Source organism: Xenopus laevis, chromosome 9_10L (genome assembly GCF_017654675.1).
Source record: "Xenopus laevis strain J_2021 chromosome 9_10L, Xenopus_laevis_v10.1, whole genome shotgun sequence".
NCBI classification, from domain to species: Eukaryota; Metazoa; Chordata; class Amphibia; order Anura; family Pipidae; genus Xenopus; species Xenopus laevis.
In genome coordinates this window covers 57,045,325-57,072,142 of record NC_054387.1, presented here as the reverse complement: position 1 = coordinate 57,072,142, position 26,818 = coordinate 57,045,325, and the positions used below count along the sequence as shown (strand labels likewise).

The 26,818-nt window shown below is 42.8% G+C and overlaps 1 protein-coding gene across 1 annotated transcript; it reads left to right on the top strand.

The window, feature by feature from the left end:
- Window positions 1-418: 418 nt before the first annotated feature.
- On the top strand, window positions 419-26,818 carry pdia5.L (protein disulfide isomerase family A member 5 L homeolog). Its single transcript, NM_001093131.1, is given in 17 exon segments — window positions 419-507; window positions 5,107-5,233; window positions 5,623-5,710; window positions 5,923-6,006; window positions 6,453-6,498; window positions 8,016-8,108; window positions 8,201-8,261; window positions 8,787-8,854; window positions 9,914-10,005; window positions 11,338-11,409; window positions 13,108-13,244; window positions 14,208-14,272; window positions 15,798-15,961; window positions 16,049-16,179; window positions 20,879-20,949; window positions 22,178-22,312; window positions 23,716-26,818. Coding segments are annotated over 17 exon segments (1,572 nt in total). The 5' UTR covers window positions 419-450; the 3' UTR covers window positions 23,797-26,818.

Below are 26,818 nucleotides of genomic sequence, written 5' to 3'. Positions count from 1 at the left end.
ATAGCCCCAGATCACATCATCGTATACATTAACGACCAATTGCAAATGACCTTAAGCTATCACTGCCTGTATCACACTAAAAGTTAACTTCCCCTTTAATATCTGTGCTCTTGGAGAATAAAAACTACTCGGTAGGGGCTAGACAGGTGGGTGTTCAAAAGCAGGTAAATAATTTCATAAGGGCACGACTTTATAGAAAGAAGTGCAGGGGCTATACTCAGTGATATTTATTTGCGTGCTACATGGCAGGTGGGCGGGGCAAACTGCTAGGGGTGTCTGACACTGGGGCGGGGTGCCTGGAACCATAGATATTCCCGGTGGGACAGGTTTCGTTCAGCTCAGAGTGTTAGGTTCCGGTGCGGGCTGCGTGGGCTAAAAAGACTACATTTCCCAGCAAGCCGTGCGGTGGGTCCCAGCGCGCAGGCGCAGACAGACGTGGCAGTCGGAGAGATGGCTCCTGCCGGGCGCTTCTGGGGAAGGAAGATCATGCTCTCGCTGTTGCTCTTGGTGAGTGTGTAGGGTCTCACCGGCGGGGCAGGCATGAGCGGGTGGTAGCCCTAACTTGCTGAAACTTATATCCCCGGGACTTGGCATAATACCCTGCCACCCCCTTCACTTACCCCTTCCAACTTATATTCTACTGCCCAGTGCCCTTTGAACTGGCCCTGCTTCCCTCTCCTCTCCTTATACACAGTGTTGGGCAAGTACCCCGACCCCAAGCTACACACCCCTTTGTACAATGGTTGTGCCCCTGCACCTTAGTCACTACTTAGCAGGACCTGCAAAGTACCCCAACGTATCCTTGCTCTCAAAAGTACCCCCACCCCAACTACTTAGTCCCACCCAAACAACTTCCCAATTTTTTTCAAACTTTACCTGGGACCCCACGTTTCTGCCCATTTTAGATTGGTCTTTGCCGGCCAGTGCATTCTTAGTTGGGACAATTGGGTCCATGTGTACCAGTGAGTGCAGTAACAACAGTCATCATAAATTTGCTTTTTGGTTACCAGTGACAGTAGCCTTAGCAACCAAAAACTGGGTGTATTGGATCCATGAACTATAAATATATTATTGAGCTCTTTTGTGATTGCTTTGTCAGCCTGGCATTCAGACCTCTGCATGGTTGCTAGGGTTAGTGTACCCAGCAACCATACAGTTTTATAATTGAAGACCATTTGCAGGCTGCAGCTTCCCATAGGATGACTATTGTACTTTACACTTTATATAATCTGGCTAACAATGGGCATGGGTTTATCTGCCACTGGGGGTCATAGTTTTACTCTTAACTCCCCAAAATTGTGCTCTAAGCAGTCCTGCCCTAAGAGGCAAATTCATTGGGATGAGCTGTGAGCCAGTGTTCTCCCTTATTTGAAGGAAATCCTGTTTCCTGTCCAGTGTTACCATGCAGCTGTGAGCATGAGTCTAATCCCTATCGCCCACCCATGGATATTAATAACCAACCAATCTCCAGCCCCCCACCAGGCACAGCATGGGATTAATGGGAAAGAAGCTTTTTATTCTGCATAGTAAATCGAGTATTATTTATGCATGGCCCCTGGCATTAGAAGGAACAACTTGGGGGGGGGGGAGCTGTTGATTAAAAATAACATATTATACTGTGTAACAATCCATATAACCTGTTAGAGTGCAACTCCCAGTGACCTCTGATATTTGGCTCTTTATATGATTTATATTTATTGGACAAGGTTGGGCTGATGCACTGGACTGTAGTGATGGGCAGAAGGTAGATTCACATTAAAGGGATGTGGTCCTCATGTAATAACACCCATTACAGACTCTGAATACTTCTGAGGCTTAGGATGGCATTCTGGGAGATCTTCAGTGTTTGGTCACTCCGTGTGTGGGGTCATCTGACTGCTCAAAACTGCATCAACCAAGAGGATGTGGGGAGTTTAATCAGAGGCAGAGCAACAAGAACCTGCCCCCCCCCCCCCACACACACTTTATCCATTCCTGCTCATTCCCTGGGAGGCTTATTGCCATAAATCTGGGTTAGGCCCAGTTAAGCTGCAGCCTGTAATGCACTGGGATATTATCCACACTCCCCTATGGCCCTACTGCCTGTCTAGCAATATCAGCAGTCATAAATCTCACTGTGCCTTCCAATGATGCCTTTTAACTCTTTACTTGCTGGTCTGTGTAGATACCAAATGGTGTCTCCTGCTAAAAATCTAACCAGATTGCAAACTGGGGCTTGAAATCTAAAAAGGGACAGATTTATCAATGGTTGAATTAGAAATTTGCAAATTATGATTTTTCAACTTTTTCTGGTCAAAACTGTCAAATTCAACAAGGTAGATATTTAAATTCGATAAGAGTTATTTAAAAAAAAATTAAATTAGATTTATTCGATTCATCATACTCTGGCCCTTTAAGAACTCAAATTTGACTAATCACCACCTAAAACCTTCAGAATTGCTGTTTCAGTCAATAAGAGTGGTCCAGGGATCAATTTTGAGTTGTTTGCAGCCTTCCTGACGAGAAAAAACTCGAATCAAGTTTGATCGCATTCAATTCAAATTCTGTCTGAATTTGTTTCAGGTTTTCGGGTTGATTCCATTCATCCGAGTTTAAAAAATTCGATTGGTTGAATTTATGGGAGTTCAAAATTTTCCTTTTTGATAAAAGTGCCTCTAAGTGTTGGTTTTTACCCTGATTAGAAAAAGAATGCTGGGAGTTGTAGTCCTTCAAGATCTGAGTCAAGGAGCAGGTCTGTTAGGGGATCATAAAGAAGGCTCAGAGTCACAGCCAGCATGGCTAATGCTAGCTCCAGTGTGGCAAACTGACGGATCACATTGGTGGTTGCAGTGGCTGAAATGGTCAGGCTTGTAGGGCTGCTGTACACTGAATTATACAGAGGCTACAAGCATGATAGGAAAGTTTGTGTGGCTTTAGTTCATTGGTCACCGTGCAAACAGCATCAGGATGGTGAGAGTTGCCTTTGATTTGTATCTGTATCTGTCTTTTGCTATTGTCTGCACTGCTGATCCTTACTAGTGAAATAATGTAGCAGCAGTTGGCTCTTCTCCAGCTAAGTGCTTAACAAACCTATAAAGAAGGAGAATCACAGAATAATAAAAATGCTGCTACATTGAGACTTCGCTTAGATACATTTTCTTTAAGTATGCTTGATTTTATGTATGGTTTTACATCTCTCTTAACCTTTCCACTGTGACTAACCCTGTGCAAACGGGCGGGAGAGCAAATATGGCTTTGGGGTTTTAACCTTAACCAGGATGTGTGACGCTCAGAGCTGAACAAACTGGTGCATCAGGATTAGGCCAGAGATCCTGGGTAACATGTAGCAACTGGGGCGGAACTGTGATATTAATGGAAACTTCTATCCCTCTTTAACTGCCCGGAGTGAATTATTGTGTCATGCAACAGAAGGGCATTTAGTGTACAAAATCTGAATTCTGCCTTTTGCCAGTCTCTGCCATTACACTCCCTGTGTATTCAGTGTAGTGATGCCCAGGTTTGGCTACTACAGACAGACAAGTGTGCTGATGTCTTATTTTCACTCAGAAATAAATGTCTGTTCCCTTTAGGTTGAAGGAATGCAGGGTGCTTTGGGAATTCGTGCTCCTTGTGGGCGACAAAGTGCACAAAACCATGTCAAATTCCTTCAAATGTGGGTGGCAAAAGCCCTGTGTGCCATGACTTTTAATTAGCCGACTACTGCTACATTGTTTCAAGAGTGAGAACCAGCAGTCCAGAGAGTATGAACAGACAGACAACAGCAGTGACAATTACACATAACTATAAACCCAGTGAAAATGAGTAATGAATGGAATGGGAAGTTGATTAGAGTTATATTTTCTTTAAGAAAAAAAAAATGGTTTGAGTTCTTCATTAAAGTAGACATCTTGGGTGAACAAAAATGTGCCAGTGCATTTTTAAATGGAGAAGGAATGTGCTGTTTCAGGTTGATTTATTGAAAATTTCTGCAAGAACCCTAATCATCCAGCCCATCTGATCTCTGGCTGAATTCTCTGCCTGTGCAGGCGGCACTGTAGGATAGGAACCAATCAGCAGCTAGGCTGACCTGATAGGGAACTGAAGCTTGTGTGGCTGCAGGACTGTGATTGGCTGTCCCCCTCCTACTGTGCTTCTGGCAAGGACCATTAGGATACGCCGACCACTCATTTGAAACACGGACAGTGACTGTAGCTGATCTATAGGGAACTCCAATAAAGGGGCAATTTTTAAAGATATTATTAATGTTAAGCCCAAAGTAAAACCTGCATCATATATTGATCATTATTGCCTACATGTTGTCTCCTTTAACTGTGGTATTCAAAATATAAGAATATGTATGTATCTATCAATACATATCAATAAATCCGTTTATCTTCGCTCCTGTATATTCACCATTCCACCAGTCGGCTGTCCTTTTCTTCACCACCACCCCCCAGCGGATCCCAAGTTATCACCTTTTCTAGACAATCAAAATTTCTGCGCAAAAGAGGCAGATTCTCCACAGAGAGTATCAATCTTGATACTGTGCCATTAAATTGCTTTTTATTCCTGAACTTGTTACTAAGATTGGCTTTTCATTCTCAGAGTGGGGTGTATACCATGCTGTGTGAGGTGTGTACCATTACTTGCAGGCTGAGTCTCACTGGGGGTAGATTTATGGAGCACAGCTTTTCATAACACATTTGATGAGTCGGCTGCATTGTGGGCTTCGCTATGAGTTCAATTGACAGTCTTAGTGGGGCATCCACTGGGCCAGTCTCTAGCCAATCAGCAGCTGCCTTTATTCTCTATGCACCCCTCTAGAAGGGAGCAAATCACTGATTGCACATCTCCTGAGTGTTTTCTTTCCACTCTAATCAGCTTTGTCTCTATGTGTGATGCCATTTGTTTCAGGCGAAGGCAATAATTGAAAATAAAGGGGAAGTTCACCCATATATTAATCTTTAATCAAGTAATGGCTAACCTGAGTTGTTTGTAGGAAGAGTGAGTGATAACAGGTATTGTGTAGGACAGGAGGGTGACAGTAGGGCAATAGGGTGACAGTACATGAATGAATGCCACAATGAATATCCATCACCTGAACATCCTTTCATTTCTCCCTTTCAGATCATCTGCCCGTCCTGCCTTTTATCCATCAAGGTTTCTCCTCTTATTGAAAGAACCAGTGACCATAAAGATTTCAAGAAGCTTCTGCGCACAAGGAACAATGTTTTGGTTTTATACTCAAAGTCAGGTGAGTGGGACACATGATCTGTTTTGGTGGAGAGAATGGTCACCTTTCTTGTTGTTCTCAAACAGTAGAAAAATCTAGAATTATAAATCAAAAGGTTGTGGATATGTGCTTACATTCTGTGAACATTAGAAGAGCCTGCAGGTGTGACTCAAGTTTGGCCATCAGCAGCCTAAATGGGGCAAGAGTTATTAGAGTAACATGCCTAGATGGGGCAAGAGTTATTAGAGTAACATGGTGGGGCATTAGAAGTGTGACCCTAAAAGTGTCCAAACCTGTATTGATTAAGAGTTGGGGATTATGGGAGAAGACTGGCCGCTGGGGCCACAGAGGGCTGTGGTGGGGCCACAGAGCATTACTCAATGGGATTTCTATATGATTTATGTTAATAGCTTCCGCAGCAGAGCAGCAGCTCAAACTCCTGTCCAACATTGCTCAGGATGTTAAGGGAACAGCGACTGTATCATGGATCGACTGTGGGTAAGTGACCAATCAAACCCAGTTATAATCCCAATATTGTTATTTAAGGATTCCCCTAGTTCAGATTCTGGGGGTAGTGAGCTTCTTTCTGATTTTGTGAAGTTCTGTGTGGCTGTGCCTCTGTGTGGCTGTGCCTGCGTTGCTCACATCTTTCTGTTTATAGATTGGTGTATCTCTGTCACTGTAACTTACACTGTATGATCGCCTTTTAGTGATGGAGAGAGCAGAAAGCTGTGCAAAAAGTTGAAGGTGGATCCCAGCAAGAAGCCCAATGGGCTCGAGCTGCTTCATTACAAGTGAGTGACCAACTGCATTGCTGTTAGTGATCTTAAGAGCCAATAATCACACATTGTGACATCAGATTTATCCCTACCCCATCCCAGGCATCTGACTAGGGTCTAGAGCCCACTTGCCCCATTGTAAAACCTGCCCTAGTGCAGAAAAATCCAATCCATCTAATGTTTTATGTTAAAATCATTCATATTATCAGTCAAAAGTTGGACAGATTTGTATCCCTACAAAGAATTAATGCTTAGATAAAGATCTTTCTATTATAGTTATCCATAGTCCTAAGGACCAGGACTAGTTATTACAATACCAGACTGACCATATTAGATTTGTGCTCATTCAAGGTTGGGCTCCCTTATTCCCCATTTTTTTGGCAGTGGGTGCAGCAATGGTCCTTTCAGTCATCGCCTTATCAGTTGCTGCTGATTTATTCTCAATTGATCTCTGTTTGTAGGGATGGGACCTTCCATACAGAATATAACAGACCAAACACATATAAGGTAACTATCAGGGTCCGACAAACTATTTAATTGAGGGCACATATATAGGTGGGTGCCATGCAAGATGGAGGGTGGCTGGAGCTATTACTCGATCTGTGCATAATCAAGAGGTATGTAGAGCTAAGCAAGCATAAGCACTAGCTGCAGTTCTGAGGGTGGAGTGGTGGGTTGTAACTTCTGCTGGTTCATATGATCCATTAGAACAGTGCTGTCCAACTTCTGTGGTACAGAGGGCTGGAATTTTTCTGGCCTACATGGTGGAGGGCCGATAATGTAAGCCAGCGTTGATCACTCCTTTATTTTCAAACCACACCCACTTTAAACAACACCCATGTTACCACAAGACCTTTTAAGACTATATTGACATTAATGGTGGTAGCACACCAAAAAAACAAATGGTAGGTGATCACTGTTGGGATATCACTCATCACTCATATATCCAGGCAAATTACCAGCAGTGCACCAAGTCAGTTGTAATAATGCAAAAAGTGATTTATTTGACCCAAAAACACATACAAAATGGGCAACTTTTATTAAGTCATATTAAGATATATGCCCCATCCTCCCCTGTGGATAACACTGCACCCCCCCCCAGCACATGATTAAACACCTTGGGAACCCCTAACAAGTATTTCCAAATGCTAACAAACCCCCACCAGGTTCACTGCCCACAGGCAGAGCATGGCACACACAAGTAGTATAGACCAGGCAGAAAATGGCACACACGAGAAACATAAAGCAGGAAGAGTATGGAACTAAACCGTATTGTAGAGGAGCATGTTCTCAAAGAGCAGTTTTCCAGACAGACTGACTATAATTTATTTGGTACACATGGACATAGCCTTATGCATTTCATATCTCACAGACAGAGAGAGTATGGCACACAGAATGCATAGGGCAGGCAGAGTATGGCGCACACAGGGGCATAGAGCAGGTAGAGTTCAGAGCACACAGAGAGCATAGGGCAGGTGTATGGCGCACACAAGAACAAAGGGCAGGCAGATACAAGGAGCAGGGAAACCTATCCGGACCACTGTAAAATGAACAGTTCATACAGTGACACAATTCTGGTGTCCCTTTGTGAACAATGTGGGCAGTTTCAGACTCAGTACAGGGCTTTAGAGGTGGGAAGAATGAAGAGGGGATTACAGATGTGAACAATGAAAGAGTTTACAGTCTGAATTTAAGGTATAAACAATGCAGGGGCCAGTTAATCTCACTGCTGAACCCTTTAAAATCTTAAACAAAGGTAATCAGTCACAGCAAGCAGACTTTCATGTGGGGGGCCCACTGAAGGGGGGGTTGCATTTGGCCCACGGACGCCAGTTGGACAGCACTGCATTAGAACAGTGCTTCTTAACCTTGGGTCCCAGATGTTGCTGGACTGTAATTCATAGAATCTTCTAACACAAACAGGTGCTAAAACGGAGCTGCGCTTATAATGTTAATAACAGAGCATGCGAAGAACAGCCTCTCCTTCTAATCTCAAACCAATTTTTTTTTGTGCCACAATTTAGTCACTTGTGGCTTTCCTGAGAGACCCAGAAGGGGCCCCACTGTGGGAAGAGAATCCTGAAGCCAAAGACGTTGTACATATTGATAATGAGAAGGTAAAGTTATTTGCGTATTATACTATCCCACCCAGTTACATTAATCTCTATGTAAAATCTGTATATTATTTAAAGCTGACTCGTTATTATAGGACTTCCGGAAGCTTCTGAAGAAGGAAGATCGCCCGCTGCTAATGATGCTTTACGCGCCTTGTGAGTTCCTTCACTTATGTTTGGTTGTTCATGAGAGGTGTGCAGAATATTGGGCTTAGGTTTTTATGTACCCACAGGGATTTTGGCATTCAGATGGGGTCTGTGTAGGACATTGTCATTATGAGGCGTTGAGTGTTCGGAGGTGCAATGAAATGGGCGAGTGAGTTGTAAGCCATTGCATGAGTTAGAAACCTATTGTGCCCCAAACATGGAACAGCTGTAAGTTCAGGGGCTTCTTGTACTGCCTTAAAGACCTGATACAGGCAGACCTGTTCTATTCCCAGAGCTCTGGCTCTAACACCGAGCCTCACTATTGTAATACCCCATACATCATGCTATTCACTCCCCCCAACATTCCACATGGAAGCATTATGCTTGTTGCAGACAATTTATCAATGTTTTACTTCATGATCCTGACGTGTTTATTTATTTGTCCTATATTCTCTTTCTTTTGTGACACTGCTCATTGTCTGTCCCTTTATACCCTCCTCTTGCCCTTCCTTTACTCCCCGTTTCTCCTCACAGGGTGCGGTGTTTGCAAGCGACTGATACCATCGTACCAGCAAGCTGCCACCAATCTGAAGGGCTCTTATGTGAGTTATTTAAGGAGATGAGGAATTTTATCTGTTTTATACAGCAGGAAAGTGAATGGTGCTGGAAAGCGTTCAAATGGGTCTCTCTGATGCCGTAAATTTCCCTTTATGGGAGCTTTTATGTTGCTTTGTGCAGATGTGGGTAGGAAGCCCATTTGGAGATATCGGCTACAGAGATCTAAAAGGGTCACTAATGAAGATCCTGCCGTATAACCCCAGACTCATTAAAGGACAAATGTTCCTGTAGGTGTACTACAACTCCCATCATTCTTAGCCAAGTTAAATTTAGCTTTGCATGGGAATAAAATGCTCTTACCCTTTATTTTATTGTTACTGGTTTAAACCAAATATCTCAATGGCTTTCAAGTTGGCTTCTGACTATGGGATGATGTGACCTTTATTCCTGTCTGTAGTCTAAGGTAATGTGACAGGACTGTTTCAGCAGTCTGACCTTTTCCCTAAAGCAGTTTCTGCCTGTCACCCACGATGGAAGTCATTTACCCCAGAGGTATGTTTGGGGAGCTGGAGACCAGTAACAGCAAAGAATAACACTTTTTTTTCAATCCAGTGTTTCTGTGCACTCGGTCTCATTATAATAACAGAACAGACATGGATCATAACAGAATATAAATAATAAAAGTGTTAAGAAGGAAGTCTCTGCCCTGTTACAATCGAAATAGGCCTGTCTGCTGTCTTCTGGTCTTCTGATTTTGCTCTGTTCTGCCTCAAGCCTACAGCCTAATAATTGGTTTCTAAAAAAAAAAAGTAGGGGGGTGATTAGAGAAGCAACAAATACAATATAACAAACGATAACCTTTGCCTTTATTTAGCTGCCCAGCCTGTAAAGCAATTATTAGTTTGTTTTTTTTTTACCAATATTGTGCTTGTGATGAAGTTTATTATAAGGTGTATAAGCAGAACTAAAGGTGATTGCAGATCTGGCAACAGTTGGTAAACTCTGAACCTATAGATGGGAGGGGCAGGGAAAGGCTCTAAAAGCCCATTTTCCCCAGGGGGTCTCTGCACTTAATGCCGCTACTTACTGATTGTTTTTGACAGGTGCTTGCAGGAATGAATATTCACCCCCCAGAGTTCGACCGGCTGAAGGAAGAGTACAATGTGAAGGGTTACCCGACCGTGCTTTATTTTGAGTGAGTTTCTGAGCAGTTGTGGGGTCACAGACCTCCAAAATACAGGCGCTTCTGTCACTGTGATGTTTCACCTCTCTTTCTCCCATGATGGGGGAAGTGTCATCTCTAAAGGATTTGATATTTATGGGGCATTTCAGCTTTTATGTGTTTTTTATTTAATGTATAAAGCTTTAGTTATTACTGTTCTTGGAGTAAACTAGACTTCGCCTTTCCCAGCTGACCGACAGCCATATATATGTATTTATGTATATATCACTCTCTCTCATTAAAGATATAATAACACTTTATATCTGTGCCTGGAAACAATGTTATACATTAAACTGAATCATTTTGAGGAAATGTCATGGTGCCATTTGAAAAAAGTTGCACTTTTTCTTAACCTTGAGTCCCCCATTGTTTCTGGACTATAACTCACAGCATACTTTAGCACAGGAGTGTCCGTACTTTACTAATGCTAGTTCTACTTGTGATGTTGTCCCATTATGATCTACATCCATAAAAGCATTGTTAACATTCTGTTCCATGGAAAATATTATTTTAAAAAATTACTTAAATACCGATTTATGAGAAATGTATATTGCTATATTTAACAAACCTTTATTTCTTATGTAACCTTAACATAATAATCTGAATGAAAAGCATAAAATAGGAGGGTGATTTAGACGAGCTGTTTGTTGACAGTATCTTGAGATCTACTGATCACCAGCTCTACTGGTAGACCCGATCTACCTTTTGGGCACCCCTGATGTAGCATATAATCAAGGGTATACTAATTCTGGGAGTTGTAGTCCAACAGCATTCCCAAGGTTAAGAATGGGTCCTCAAGTGGTAACAGCAAGTTCATATATTGGTGCTGGTTACACCCCTGAAGCATAGTGAAACCATACATGAAATAAGTAGGTGAATGAGGGAGATAAGAATTGGCATCTGTTGTGTAGCAAAAAGCAGTGTTCCACTTTTATTGAGGACAGCATCTTTTATTTTAGTTTGTAGTGACCCCGCAGGGACACAGAGCAATTAAACATCTGACCCACTCACTGCAACATCTCCCGGTAGAGCTGCCATACAGATACTGTCACCGTGACATTCTTGGTTCTCCAAGCCCGATCCCTGGGATGTAGTGGCTGACAGGCTGGCACCGTGATTCTGCCATTTACTAATGTCAGACTTTCTGTGTGAACACTTTACTTGTTAAAGGGAAGGGCCCTAGGGAATTCTATTCAAAATGCCTCATGTTCTTCCCCCCTCAATGTTCTTCCCCCAGATACTGCATTGCTGTGCAGCTATTTTTCTGAGTCAGAAATACAATGACTTTTTGTTTTATTCTGTTAGGAAGGGGAAGTATATGTTCAACTTTGAGAAGTACGGAGCCTCCGCTAATGACATCTCTGACTGGCTGAAAAAGTGAGTCTCGGGCAACTGCTGGGTATTTGTATATAGAGGGTGACATTACTTTACTATACTCCCTGTCCCACAGTTATAGGCCATTCCCCTGACACAGCCAACCCTTATTTTACATATGCTGCAGTTAGAAACCCTTCTCCGACACCTTGTATTGCTATACACATTGTCCTACAATTACAAGCTCTTCCCCTAACACTATTTCTCCTTACTACACATTCTATCCCATATTTAGAGCCCCTTTCTGAAACCAATTTCATGTACCAGCAGTACATGCTACCCAACATTTACAGCCCCTTCCTTTGACACTGTTTATGCCTTAATATACACACTTTATTGCAGTTATTCTTCATCGAGTTGGCAGACTCCTGTGTTCGGGGGGCCTCCTTGATTGATTGATTAAGCCTCAGTCAGATATGTGCCTTAGAGACATACAAACACTGTGAAGAAATACCACCAATGTGCACATTACAGTACAATGATTAGGATTACAGCAGTACCGAATGGAGCCCCCCATACTCCAAGCCCCCTGAAGCAGGCTATCTGCTCATCGCAGGGGTGGGTGACCTTTATCCCCTTGCTTTCTGTACACAACACCCCTATAATCTCCCATCTGGCTAAAGAGGTGGATAAGTCTTTGCTAATCCCTTTCCTAATACAAATGGTATTTTATATGCTTACACAAAGTGCTTTTTGTTTTGCTAAACTGCCCCAATGCTGCAGAGTCTGTCTCATGGTCCAGGTTATTGTGCACTTGGGATGCTCTTTATTTGCTACCGATGTTTCTGGCGCATATAAATCGGTGACTGCCTCCTAGCCCACAGACACCTAGTTTCTTTTCTAAAAGGATCATCATTTATTTTCAAGCTCAGCATTTAATTACAATATACTAGTGCTGCAACCTTCCTAAACCAACATTTGCAGTCTCACTTAGATAAGTCTGTGATCCCAAAAGCTCCTTACATTCTATTTATTGATCACTGGAGTGTCGGCTAAGGGAGAGGATCTTACCTATGATTTCTCTGCAAAATTAGGAATTTGCTAGCATTTCCCATATTTTCTGCTCGCCAGTAGTGATTTCATAGACTGTCCTAAACCTGAGCAGTTTGTTAGATTACTCTTCCCTGTGTATTGTGATTCTAGGTTTCAAAGCTCTTTGATCTGTGGCTGCACACCCAAAAAGCCAAATGCCACCCACTAACTGTACAAAGATGGGAGACAACTTCAGTCAGGGGATAATGGTGGCCATAGACTCAAAGATCCGCTCGTTTGGCGACATCGCCAAATGAGCGGATCTTTCCCCGATATGCCACTAGCTATATCGGGGGTAATTCGAACGTTCAGCCGTATGCCCGAACAATCGAATTACGATGCGCCAAGGGGCTCCGACGGGTCGGTCGGTTAAAAATCAAACCTTCCCGATCGATATCGTGGCCAGATATTCATCGGGAAGACCCGTCGGAAGCCCCCATACACGGGCAGATAAGCTGTCAAATCGGTCCAAACGACCGTGTATGGCCACCTTTACTCTCATCATTGCAGACATTGTGCTTTCTCATAACCATTAGGTACTGGAATTATTGCAGTTAAATGTATAGTTGCCCTAACATATAAATACATTTATCCATGAAAAGGAAGCCCCTTTGTTTTCGTATACAGAGACCAGGGATCCTAATCTTTATAACTTTTCTCTAATTTCAGCCCTCAGCCCCCAACCCCAGAGGCCCCCGAGGTGGCATGGGCGGATCAGGACAACGCAGTTTACCACCTGACAGATGCAGATTTCGACCAATTTTTGTCCGAACACCCTTCTGTGCTTGTCATGTTCTATGCTCCATGTGAGTGTCCTGTCAGGTGTTTGCACAAAACATACTGTGTTTTGTTTAAAGGGGAGGACATTTTTTTAGTTTAGCACAAAATGTATAATGTCTTTAAAATATTTATAATGGGTTGAGTGCAGAGGATCTCTTGTATTTGTCTGTATGAAAGTTGTGGTCACAGCCTCATTGCACCCCCACCTAATGGTTTAGAAATTAGTGGTGAGCACAACTTTTCCTTTTTTTTGCACACAAGATACATCATTGTGATCCAGAATTACATTGTAACAATCCTGGGCTTATCTGCACCAGTGTAAGTACCTCTGTATGTACCCGATGAACTGTATTTGTTACTAGTAGTAGAGTATCTGTCTGTCCATTACTGCACTGGTCCTTCTTTACAGGTCTGTTAAAGTGCTGCTCTCTAATACATGGGCTCAATAATCACCAGTACAGTGAATACCAAGATACACGACAATGCTGCTTTCAGCAGAAATTACAAGTTATAGATCTATACAAGTTATAGATCAGTTGCACCAATATCTGCTTTCAGCAGAAATTACAAGTTATAGATCTATACAAGTTATAGATCAGTTGCACCAATATCCGCCAATGACCAGTGGGTTCCCTTAGGGCTGCAATAGCACAGAGCCACCAGTTCTGCAGATAATGGTTTGTCATGTGACATGGAATCACTATTCTATTTTCTGCAAGGGAAAGTGACAGGTTCAGGTAATTGGCACAGAGAGCATGTTGTGCCCTACAGACGTCTGTCACTAGCACACGGCATGTCTCTGGAACTCATTGCAATTACACTTGCCCTTTATGCTCATTGAACAGACAACCTCTATCTGCCCTCACATTGGGCTACTTGCAGCTAAAAGGTAACTGTACCACCCAGCGTTCTTGTACTGAATAGTAATGAACCAATTAATATCCTTGGCACCCCATCTGTCTGACTTCACTTTTTCTTTCTTTTTACAGGGTGCGGGCACTGTAAGAAGATGAAACCCGACTATGAGAAGGCGGCAGTGACCCTGCAACAAAGTGTAAGAACATGGAATTTATTACTCTAGACGTCCTGTGTCTCTAGCACACCCAGATGCACCTACACCCTAATTGCAGTTATTATAGTTAACCTGCGGGGGACTCTTTGCATTAACTCCAGTCATTAACTCATTAGTTGGAGGGACTAGAACACTCTCATGGAATGTTAGGATAATGCCAGACTGGGCTGAAATCAGCCCCTTCATGGGCATTACTATTCTTTCCTGCCTGCATTCGGAACCATCGTATTGGCTCGGGTACAGGCACATGTGGTTAATTTCATTGAGAATGCAAACTCTTGCGTTTCTTCACCAAAATCAACCGTGTGTACCTGCACCCAAGCCAACACAACTGTTTCGGGTGCAGGCAGGAGAGGAGGATAATGCCCACTTAGGGGGCTGATTATCGGCCTGCGTATTTCAGCCCACTTCTGGCATTAGCCTTACCGGGAAGTTTTAACTGCTTGATCATGGGGAAAAAAGCAGCCAGTGAGCAGGACAGACAGAGAATCAAAGTATTTAGGATGGGTTCACTTACATTCTTCAGGTGAGGTTCCTACCTGGCCAAGGGAAAGACAGATGGGTTCATATGCAAGCAGGACTTTCCTATCCGAAAGCTGCACTTTGTTTATGTTTAATGAGGCCCTGAAACCTGTGATTTATTGTTGAACTCTGATGGAGCTGCAAGCAGTTGGATGTATGATACTTTTGGGCTGCTTATTGCTTCCACTCTCTGCCATTGTGTAGCACTTGTTAAAGTTCAGCATTATGAGGGATGCAAAATTTGCTAATAATCTGAGGCTTAGAATAATAATATTCCATTCTAAGGGGCGGGGGCTAATAAAACCTAGAATGACACCCTCGCCCTCCCTGAGGATCCTTAAGGAGCTCTGGCAAAGTGCTAACTGATTTCCAATTCATGGGCGCTGCCAAGTCCGGGCTGCTGGGAGTATTACAGGAATAGCCTGAGTGCCTTGTTTATTGCAGCGAGAAGTGTTTACCATTAAGATTAATTAAACTTGTCATATTTAGTCAAAACAGATAAATATCCACATTTATTGGAAAAATAATGGAATATTTTATCTGCTTCTTTATTCTCTTTTCAACTTGGCACTTGCTGATATATCTGCATCCATAAATCATGCCAGCTGTGCGGTTTTTTAGAGGAATGTGCCCATTTCGTTAGACACTTTCTTCCAACTGTAAAACTTAAGGGACCTATTGATATGGTTTGCGGCTACTAGGTATTCCAGAAGGCAGCTGTGAGATTTGAGCACCAAGGTCTCTGCAATTGGCCAATAGAATTCATACTTTGCTATTAGGGAGGCATAGGCGGGAGTTCCGTCAAGAAGCCCCCACTGCAATTGGGGGGACCCGAAAGATGCAACTTGCAGCTCCCTTTTCCCAGCAGTGCTCCTCAGTTTGTTCCAAGTACTACTCACATCTCCCCACGTGGAACAAGTATTAAAAAAAAAATACTGAATTGATTATAAGAAATACAATGACCTGGCTCTCTCTTCTCTCTTAGGGGGTTGGTGTATTGGCGGCAGTAGATTCTACAGTGCACAGAGCCGTGTCCGAGAAATTCCACGTCACTGGGTTTCCCACAGTGAAGTATTTTGAGAATGGTGAGGAGAAATACACAGTACCTCATCTGCGCACAGAGCAAAAAATCGTGGAGTGGATGAACAAGTATGTGATACCAACTCTCTGTTACAACAGGACACACTTGTACTTGTTCGTGTTATGTTCAATGTAATTTGTTTGTTCTCTTCACAGCCCAGAGGCGCCACCCCCACCAGAGCCTTCCTGGGATGAGAAACCTTCCACCGTTCTGCACCTTGTGGGGGAAGAGTTCCGTGAAGCCCTAAAGAAGAAGAAACATTCACTGGTCATGTTCTATGCCCCTTGTGAGTACCCCCTTGGGGTTGCACCCCATCCTGAGTCCTGAATGTCTTTCACTTATCCCTCGAGAAAGCTCCTTTCCTGATCCTCAGGAACATTCTCCTTCCCTGTTCCCAGTAACTCTTTCCTTCTCAAGTGACATTCTAAAGTTTTGCTTGACCACAGGTGCCTCCATCCTCCAAAGAGAAAGTACCTTAATCCCTCACTTATTTTGTATTTTACATGAGTAATTTCCCCTGAACCCTGCAATGCACATTAATAGACTAAGTTGATTCTTGGAGCAGGGCAGTCCGATTGGCACTAAAATCCTAATCACTCATTTCTTTAGGCACTAAATTGCCCAGTGGCCTATAGGTTACATGCTACTGCGAGGCACTTAGAGATGGCATGCTGCCTGCCTGATTAGTCCATAATTCACATGATTTAACATCATTATGTAACAGTCAGGCCCGTATGCCTGCGAGCCAGCAAAGGATGAGTAGAAAGATCTCACAGAATAAGCTTTTATCCTTTGTTTATATAGCACCACCATATTCTTCAGTATCGTACAGAGATTATTCATCATTCCCATCAGCCCCTGCCCCAGTGAGTTTACAATCTAAGGACCCTATCACATTTCCATCAGCTCCTGCCACAGTGAGTTTACAATCTGTAGGGCTTGGTGTTTGTTTATAAAGCAATGCCATGGTTTTGACTAAGTTAGGCTTCTAATGCAATCCCTTGTGATTTACTGATTATTGTGAATAAATATATAAAGACCTAGTACAATATGCAAATATATAACCGTAGGTACACAATCCCTTTAATGCTATTGTCGGTGGTTCTGGCTGTTCCTAATTACAGAGCAGCGTGCAGAGATAGCGTCCATCTGTCTGTGTGTATGCACAAGTCTTTGCTCTTAACTGGTTAAGTACGGGCAGATGTTCCCGGCGATGTGGGTATCGGACCAGTTGTGTGTCTGGGAACATTGCTGTTGGGGGTTTAGAGCTGTTCTTTTCTGGCACAGCGAAACGTAATATTCTATTGTAAAGGAGCCACGTGGCCCCTGCATGCTGCTCTGTGTCTACCCCAATTAGAACCCTCAGACATTTCGTTCATAATTTTCAGACCAAGCTCCTGTCTTTTCCAATTCTCTTTGTTTTTCCCAGCCCCTACTGTTTCTGCTACAAGCCTTGCTCACGAATTCGACACCCCCTTGTTCACCCCCTCTCTGTGCCATGGCCAACTTCAGAGCTGCAGATCTTTTGTAAACTTTCTCTTTCTTCCTTCCTGAGCTGCTCCCCGAATTGCTTCAATGGCTGTTGTTCTCTGCACTCAGCCTCTCCCCACGTACGGCCCATTAACCCATTCTTATTCAAGTGAAGGGCACTGGCTGATCCAAATGAAATATTTATGATCTTTTTATAGTTTCTATTTTTTATATGCAAATTGACATTTGCAAATAAAAAAAATATAGATTTTCACGATAAAATAATTGGGCAATTTTGCTGAGAACCATTTGACTTTGTTTACCCAAATGATGCATGCATTTGCATGGCACTGATATCTGGCACAACCTAAATGGTTAAGTTCATGTCGGAGTTAACTGCACTTGGCCGCAGATAACAGAACAAATGGAATATCAAGCTCAGAGCTTGCACATCTGCCGCAGGCTGTATGAGAAGCAGATTACCAGCCGCTCCACAAAGCATAAAGAAATCACAAGTACAGGGGCGTCTGGAACAGGCTACCGAGATTACCCTGCGGCCCCTGCCACCTCCCCCGAGTGGTACTGATGTCTGGGCTATGATCAGCTTTTATTTAATCATATTTTGCCTTTTTTTTTTTGACAAGTCCTAAACTGAATTGTAATTGAATTAACCACAGAAAGGAAGAGGAAGATCCAACACACACACAAACTCCCACTCTCTATGATATATATATATATTACGATGAAAAAATGTCGGTTTGTTTGTTTCGGGTACTTCTGCTCTTGAGCTGCTATCAGGTGGTTGGTTGGGGCCTGAATCTGAATAAGGTTTTCTGCCATTGCATTGATCTCTGTGGGCTAGGGGCACTGCAGGGCAGGCCTCCCAGTTGGTAATGCATGTCGTTTTAGTTTTAAACCTTGTATCAGACCTAAACTGGCAATCTGTAGATACTGGTTGATGCCATAGACTATTTAGTTGGCTGCTGGGTTACTGTTTGGACGTATTTGAAATGCAAGAGCCTTTTTTGAATCTATAGGTGGAGTTGGTATGTGACTGACTGCTCTTGGTCTCACATTGTCAGTGCCCCTACAGCTTGGTACATCTTCCGCTCTACAGAATGCGATATCTTTAAGTGTTGCTTCCCAGCAGAGATTTCATTGTCCGGCTGTTGGAAAAGGCTCAGTCCATAAGAGCCGCCAAGCAATAAAGCTGAAAGCAGTTTCCTCACTGATTAGTATTCCTGACACTCCTGGCCCCATCTTGGAAGTACTGTTGCCATGACAGACAGTAAGTGCCACAAGCCACATGCATCCATTTCCTTTTCTCCTGCTGCTGCCAGGTCCAGACTTAGGACAGGTATCATTTGAGGTCTCGTTGAAGTGGATTAGAGCTGATTTTAGGTTGGTGCTTTGAAATTAGGCCTCAATAATGTGAGTTGTCGCTACTCTCTTTGTTTGTCAGATATCACTCCTGCCTGGGAGAGAAAGAGACACACAAGCACGGCTCCTCACATGTTGCAGTGCTCCCAGCATACCTCCTTCAATAGCACCTTGATTATAATAAATTCTTTTTATACTACAGGATATCACAGCTGTCATGTTTAACAGAAATGGGCCATAAATCTGCAAGCACAGTAACTAATCAGTGAGTTAATGTTGGCTTACAAACAAACGGGGCCACCTTTGTATTATTATTATGTTTATTTGGGCCAACAGCCTTTATGATCAGAAGCACAGGAAGTGAGAAGGAGCTGTCAGGGCTGGTCCTATCAAATGTGGGGCCCAATTGGGACCATGTTGGCGGGGCCCCTAGACAAAGTGTTGCTGGCTACTGACACACAAAGTATTTAGGAAAATAAGGGCATACAGGCACAAAATAGAAAGGAAAGGGGCAGACAAGGTAACATAATAGGGGCACACAGGGTAAGAGAGAGAGGGAGGAAATAGGAGAGTGGACTGGGCCAATTAGTTTGGGGCTGGGCCGATTCAGCTTGGGAGCAGGCTTGGTTGCATTGGGGGCAGGCAGGGCCTATCAAGGTTGGAGGAAAGCTGGGCCTATGAGAGTTGGGGGCAGGCTAGACCTATGGATTTGGGGATGGGCTGGACTCTCAAAGTTGGGGGCAGGCCAGGCAGCATCATGTGCTGAGGGAAATATTATCTGTGCTGCCCTGTGGTGCGGGGCCCCCCAAAGGTGCGGGGCCCAATTGGTCCAATTGGCCTAAGGCCGGCCCTGGGAGCTGTTATATTTATTTTTATAATCCCCCTTTATGACTTTTTCTACCTGCGGCTTCATTGTGAATAAAGGAGGAGAAACTAGTGTATTTGTCACCCTTAATTATCGTCCCCTTGCTGTTCCACCATCGCAAGTTTATTAACCTTTCCAAGATGCTTGTACCTTCCAGATCCAATGCCACCTTTGATCACTGCTTGCCTTTCTATAAATCACATTTCTGAAAGTCCTGCTGCTGGAGCTTCTCTTTTGTTCCCTGATATTTTTTTCAATTACCAGACAAGAGTCCTGCGCTCGCAGAGGAACCGTTAGCAGTGTAATTACATTTAATTGTTTGTGACATGAAAGCTGCACTTGTCTATGAATTATGGCATCTCCTAATCCAGGCTGAAGGATATGCAGCGGTGGCCTCTTTAAGCAGAATGGCTCCTTTCTCCAATGCGCTGATAGAGGCCGACACCTGGTCTCTGTCTCCGTGCGCAGGCTGCACGGTGACATATTGAAATTCTTTGTCGCGCAACACAGGCTCACAGGGCGCTCATCTCCATTAACCTTTCCCGCTGTCTGCAACTGACTGGCGAGAGCCCGTTTAACTAACCACAAATGAATGTTGGGCCCTTGACTGGGTAACAAATGGGCGCAATAAGTGAGTTTTCAGCAGATAACCCTGTAGCATGCAACTCTGATGCACTGACTCCTATATAGAGTTCAGGGGGCAACTCTTTCTTTCTACCCCTTAACCCTCTTTCCCTTCTCCTTCTGTCTCTCATCCCCTGTTTTTTCCTTTTCTATTCTCTCCAACTGTTTGGCCTTACTCTCCTCTATCCTCTCTCCTTTTCTATATTTCTGATATGCTCTCCATTTTTCTCTATTTCCTAACACATATTCCCCTTCTGTATGACAGGACAAAACCTATTATTAAGGGAATTACCTTTTGTCTAATCTAAATATGCACCCTGTATTCAAGGCATGACAAACAAAGCAATTGAAAACTATAGTTATACAAGCATGTTATACTCTGGAGTAGTATATAATATAGACATGTAGAAAATGGAATACCCACCATGCAGCAGCTTCCATAGTTGCGTTCAGATCAACTTGCCTATATGTATGCGAATTTTACGTTGACTCGTTAAATCAATTGTAATAAGTAATTGGAGGGCCACATTCTCAGCTACCTATCATAAAACCCCTGAATTCAGGCAATTGAAAGTTTGTGCATCAGAGAATAGTTGCTTCTTCCGTTGTCTGCTATTTATTGACGTTCCTTTCATGATCTTCCCAGGGTGCCCACACTGTAAGAGCTCGGTCCCAGACTTCACAACAGCTGCTGATACCTTTAAGGATGATAGAAAGGTAAGTGAAACTATTGATGGCTGAACTGCAATACCTCCTGCCTGTTGGCTGAATCCAACACCCAGATTATTTGGACAATAAGGGAACCTTAGGGTTGTTATTAATGCAGTTTTTAGAACTGAGGTACTTTCATGGAAAATTAGCCCCCTCTACTGGTCAGCTCTGTATATCCCATATATTGGTGGTTTACTAGACTTTCTACACAGAGGGCTTAAGGCTATGGGCACACAGGCTCTTGTCAGCCTGCATATTTTTGCAGGCTGAGAGAAGCAGATCTGCTCCATTGATTTTAATCAGATCAGCCTGTGTGAGGTCCACACAGCAGAACTGAAGCTGAGGTCAGTCCGGAAATGCCTCCTCCACTGTGTGTGAGTGCACAAAGGGTGTTCTGATTCCAATCAATGGAGCAGAGGCACTGAGCAGATATGCTTCTCTCACCCTGCAAAAATACGCAGGATGACAGCAGCCTTCAGCCTGTATGCCCATAGCCTTACATTTCTCCTATCATGAGCTTCCTGACTTCCATGGTAATTGCTGCAGCTTCTGTTGCCATTCAGTCACATAGCCTACTGTATTTTCCTGAATGAAAAAGCACCTAGAGGTCAGTACAGTCTGAAAACTGGGTTTCCATAGACCCTCATGCACCCAGGTTTGTACTAGAGTGAACATAACTCACCAACTGAGTGGTTCTGATCAGTCTTTGTAGATTGGGAATACTGTCACTTCATTTGACCACCCCACCCCCAATCTATACAACGATGGCCATGTAATCCAGTATCAGCCCTTTGTAGTATAGCACCTGGCCTCTAAGACTCTGCTCCCTTTAGAACGGTAATTATTTGTTATAAACAGTCGTAATTTTCTGCTGGAATTGATTTTCCGTGTTTGTTTTTCTGCTTCATGCAGAACTAACATACAGAAATGTGCCACGTGAGATTTATTTCTCCTTTGCTCTCTTTGGCTGCGAGCAGTTTGTGCCAATTGCTGTACAGTTGCCTTAATCAGTAATTTGAATTTACTAACGAGACAAAACCACTTTGAAACTAGCAACAAAAATGTTTACTCTTATAGCACAGGAATTGCCATAAGCCAGCTAAATAACCTCAGCAGAAAAATACATTTCCTCCTCCACTGGAGAATGATACAGAATATCCCATGACTATTGAGTATTTTGCCATGTCCATAATCTTGGTGACTCACTCAAAAAATGTTTTGTTTCATTTTGCAGATTGCATATGGCGCTGTAGACTGCACCAAAGAGAAGAACCAGGGTGTGTGCAAGCAAGAGGGGGTGGAAGGATTCCCTACCTTCAACTACTACAACTACGGAAAGTTCTCTGAGAAATACAGTGGGGAACGAACAGTAAGTCTGTGCTTCTTGGCATAGTAGTGCCAAGCATTCCTGGCACCCCTGAGGCAGCATATTCCATAAGGGTAGGGCATAACAAGTTATACTGGTATAAATACAGGATTGGTTACTGTGGGGTATAGAACTAGTGAATGATAGAGAATCCTGACCTATACATTACAGCTGTGTGCCTTTTATATGGTCACAGAAGAACCCCTGGATTGGGATTCAAAATAGGATGCCAGTATATAGAAGAGAGGCATTAATGGCGGAGCTCACCCGCACAGTGAGCCTCACCTCGTCCATCGCAGCTAACGTGGGATGTCAGTAGCTTTGTCCGATACTTTGTATACACAGAAATATTACCCGCTCACAACGCTGACAGACGGGAGGCCAGAGTGATACTTTTAATCTGCGGCTTTATTGAAGCAATACACAGTGGTACAGTTGTGGTGGGTGTACAGCAAACTAACGCGTTTCGTGCCCCAAACACCGGGCACTTCACCAAAATATCTTCACATTTGAGGAAGTGCCCGGTGTTTGGGGCACGAAACACGTTAGTTTGCTGTACACCCACCACAACTTTACCACTGTGTATTGCTTCAATAAAGCCGCAGTTTAAAAGTATCACTCTGGCCTCCCGAGGATAAGTCTGTCAGCGCTGCGAGCGGGTAATATTTCTGTGGATTCAAAATAGGCCCTGCCGTAGCTAGTACATACAGGCCCAAACAGCCCCCTCCAGCCCACTTTATAGTCACTTTCTATGGCATCTTGCAGCACCCCCTCTGGCATCCCACTTTATTTGCCAGAACTCACAGATTGCTAGTCCGGGCCTGCCCTCAATGACTCCTAATATTATATACTGTTTAATTATAGAATAATTTACAGTAGGGGCTACATTATTTCTTATAATATGTTATTGAAATAGTTCCCTCTATAACTCGGCCTGCAGCCTTGTCCCTTTATATGGTCCTCAGTGACATCTAATATTCTTATAATTTACAGTTGGGTACATTGTCCCTTAATACATGAGTGATACCCAGAGTTCCCTGTATAAATCAGCCTTGTCCCTTTATATGGTCACAGAACCTCTCAGTGACTTCTAATATCTTTATCGTTTACAGTAGGGTCTACATTATCTCATATAATACTTTAGTGATAGAGTTCCCTGCATAATTCAGCCTGCTGCCTTGTGCCTTTATATAGTCACAGAACTCTTCAGTGACTTCTAATATCCTTATAATTTACAGTTGGGTACATTGTCCCTTAATATATAAGTGATACTCAGAGTTGCCTCTATAACTCGTCCTGCAGCTTTGTGCCTTTTATATAGTCACAAAACCCCTCAGTGACTAATATCCATATCATTTACAGTAGGGGAAACCGTTATATTTTCTTCTTTGTTTTTGTCTCATCAGGAATCTGGATTTATTGGTTTTATAAAGACACTACGTGAGAGAGACCAGGTTAAACTGGGCAAGAAAAAGGATGAATTGTAACACTGGCCCTCATGGCTGCACCCACTGCGCACTGTTAAATGTCTCCCAGCTTCCAGGTCCTGGAGACTGAATTGGTTTCCTGCTATCAGAACAGGCCTGACTTCCCCCATCTCTAGCAGGGAATTGGGTATAAATCAGAGATATTAAAGAAAAGTTGAAGGAATTAAACCACTGTTTAATAGAATATTCCAATACTGATTTTTTCAGGACAGAGTATCCACAGTTCCATGTGTGTGCATTGCTTCTATGGAACCCATTCTTGTACAACAATCATTATTTTGCTGGCACCTAAAGGCTCCAGCAAGGGGAGGGGTTGATTTTTTTTTTTTTGAGGTTTATCAGCTAGAAGGGACAAATTCTGTTAAATTGAATGTTGGGGTATCTGGGGTCACTGCCCTTTCACTGATGCCAATATGAAGCCATCAATTGCCCTCACTTCACCACCACCCACAAAGGCAGGGCATCTACAACTACCAACCTATCTGGTACTGTATAATCTATTCCTGAAAGTCCTGGGAATAATGGCATTTGTACAAAGGCCTGTATAAATGTGTCAAGTAACCAAATTAAGCTCCTTTTCTCTCATAGTGCTGAATGCCATGCTGGAATGGGCACTGCTTTGCCTCCAGACTGACAAGACATCTGGTTGTAATACATTATTGGGTGGGTAAATTATATAGGCATTTTCTCAGCTTGCAGGGCAGCCCATAATCAATGAAAAGAGGGTCCAAATGGTGGAAATATGCATCCTTAGATTTCACCAGTGAGTCTTTAATGTTACTTGTCATTCAGTTTGACTGCTAAGCTATCAAGTTTTATTTTTTTTTTTATGCATCAACGGAACAATCACAAAAATGAAAATTGTATATAAGCTTCATTATACTGAAATAAGTAACTTTCTAAATATAATCGATTAATAATTCAATACTTTTTCAGACATAATCTCTCCATTCTCCATCTCTCAGCATCCGTTTATCTTTATGCAAGAGTTGAGTGTCTTTTGAATTGAGTTAAACTGGCCATAGACGTGCAGATATATCCTAATGTCCGACGAATGATCGTGCGTTGCAATCTCCCCATTTATAACTAACCATTCAGATTATAAATTAGTAAAAAGAACAAATCAGAGGATGTTCTGGCCGTGAATTGACCGAAAGCAATGGTGCGAAAGTTATGTCTGACAAATAGTAGTGACAGTCACCCATTGATATAGTCAATACATGCAGAGATATTATCGTTAGCTGACAGAAATCTTCTAACCTGTCTCATCGACTAAATAGCTGATCGCCATGGTATAAAAAAATGTCGGGACAATCCACATACGGTCCGGAAACCGTACAAACCTAAGTTTCGTACGACTTTATCTCTGCGTCTATGGCCAGCTTTAGTTTCAATATATCTCTCAGGGGAGCTCCCTTTCCTAGCAGATATGCTAAAGCTCACTCAAATAACGGATTCTAGTAAAAACTAAATCTAACAGACATGCTCAAATTCTGCATGTAGAAATACAGGACTTCTGGTGATTTTAAGAGAGTGAGCGCTTATACATTTAGGAAAATCGGACACCCCACCCATTCAAAGGTTATACTAGACCTAACTGCCTTTCCTAATCAGACTCCTGCGTGAAGATAGATTGAAGAAAGACAGTTGCTGAGAGGGGGAGAGTGAAGAGTAACTTGATTGTTTAAAAAGAGGTAATCATTTTAAATTTATTATATTTAGAATCTAATTCAGTATGATGATTATATTAAATTTTCATTTTTGTGATAGTTCCCTTTTAAAGAGACGTAACACCTTTCCTTAATCATATAGCCTCTGCCCAGGCCCCTCTCCTCAAGCATATCAAACAGGCAACACATATAGGAAGTGAAAAGGAAAAGTCATGCAGTGGGGTTGAGGGCCACCAGGTCTGGACACCTCATTTCTTGTCCATGGTGGTGATCGCGAAACAGGATAGTGTGCTTAAAGCACAAAGCACTGTCTTACATTGTGCATGCTGCTGTTTAGCGATCCTGGAAAGGAACTGATTCCCATTGCCTTTTTAGTTCAATTACAAGGAAGCAGGGCCATTCTGGGATTTCTGCATGATGTGGTCAGGGAGAGGGGTTTATTTCTCCGTTTGGGATCTGAGACAAGGAGAAATCCTATTCATGGTGTAGCTTCTGGGTACATACCTGGAAATGAATGTTTGGGGCATATATGTCCAATCAATATCACAAGCATTGCTGTTTGTGGTTTAATATGGACACAGATTTGGCAGAAGGGGTTAAAATGTTTTAATAATGCAGGACTCCTAAAAGGAAAAGGCCATTTATTGAGCACAAAAATGGGAGAAGCAGCTTAAGGGTTAAACTGATTGCAATGTTAAAGCATAGGGCACAAACTGGGGTAATTCCAATTCTTTTTAACAGCCAATAATTCAGTCTTCTAAAAACTGATCCAGACCCAATTTCTCTTGTAGTGGGGGTGGGGGGTCTGTGGAGGTGGTACCACAAAGCTCAGGGAAAAAACGAAATTACATTTGCCGAATTGTCACAGAGAAAACCAATGTGATTTGCCTTTCCGGACACTGTTTACAAGCTGACGGCAGAGCGTTTGGGCCAATAAAGTGCAGGGAACTAAAAGCCAAAAAGCAAGATGATCTATTTTTTCTTTTCTCCATTATTCTCACTGGGACGCCCAGGGGATGAAAGCATTAGTATTGTGATTCACAGCGATGACCTGGGGGATATTACAATGTTTCATACTGTATAAAGGCAAAGGCACCATATTTTTGATACGCAGTAACTAGAAATTTAGAGAAACCTGTTTACATTCCCTTTAATCTGAGACTCCGCCTTCTGCACTGTTTTTCCTCATTTGCCGAAAGGAGATTTTTTTTTTTTCACCTTATTTCAGTTGTTTTTCTCTGTTTTAAGTTAGGTTAAACTGATTCATGCCTTATGTTTTGATTCTGTGTTACTCACAATCTGGGTTTAATCATATGTGATTCTGTTTCATCTCAAAATAAAACATAAAACCT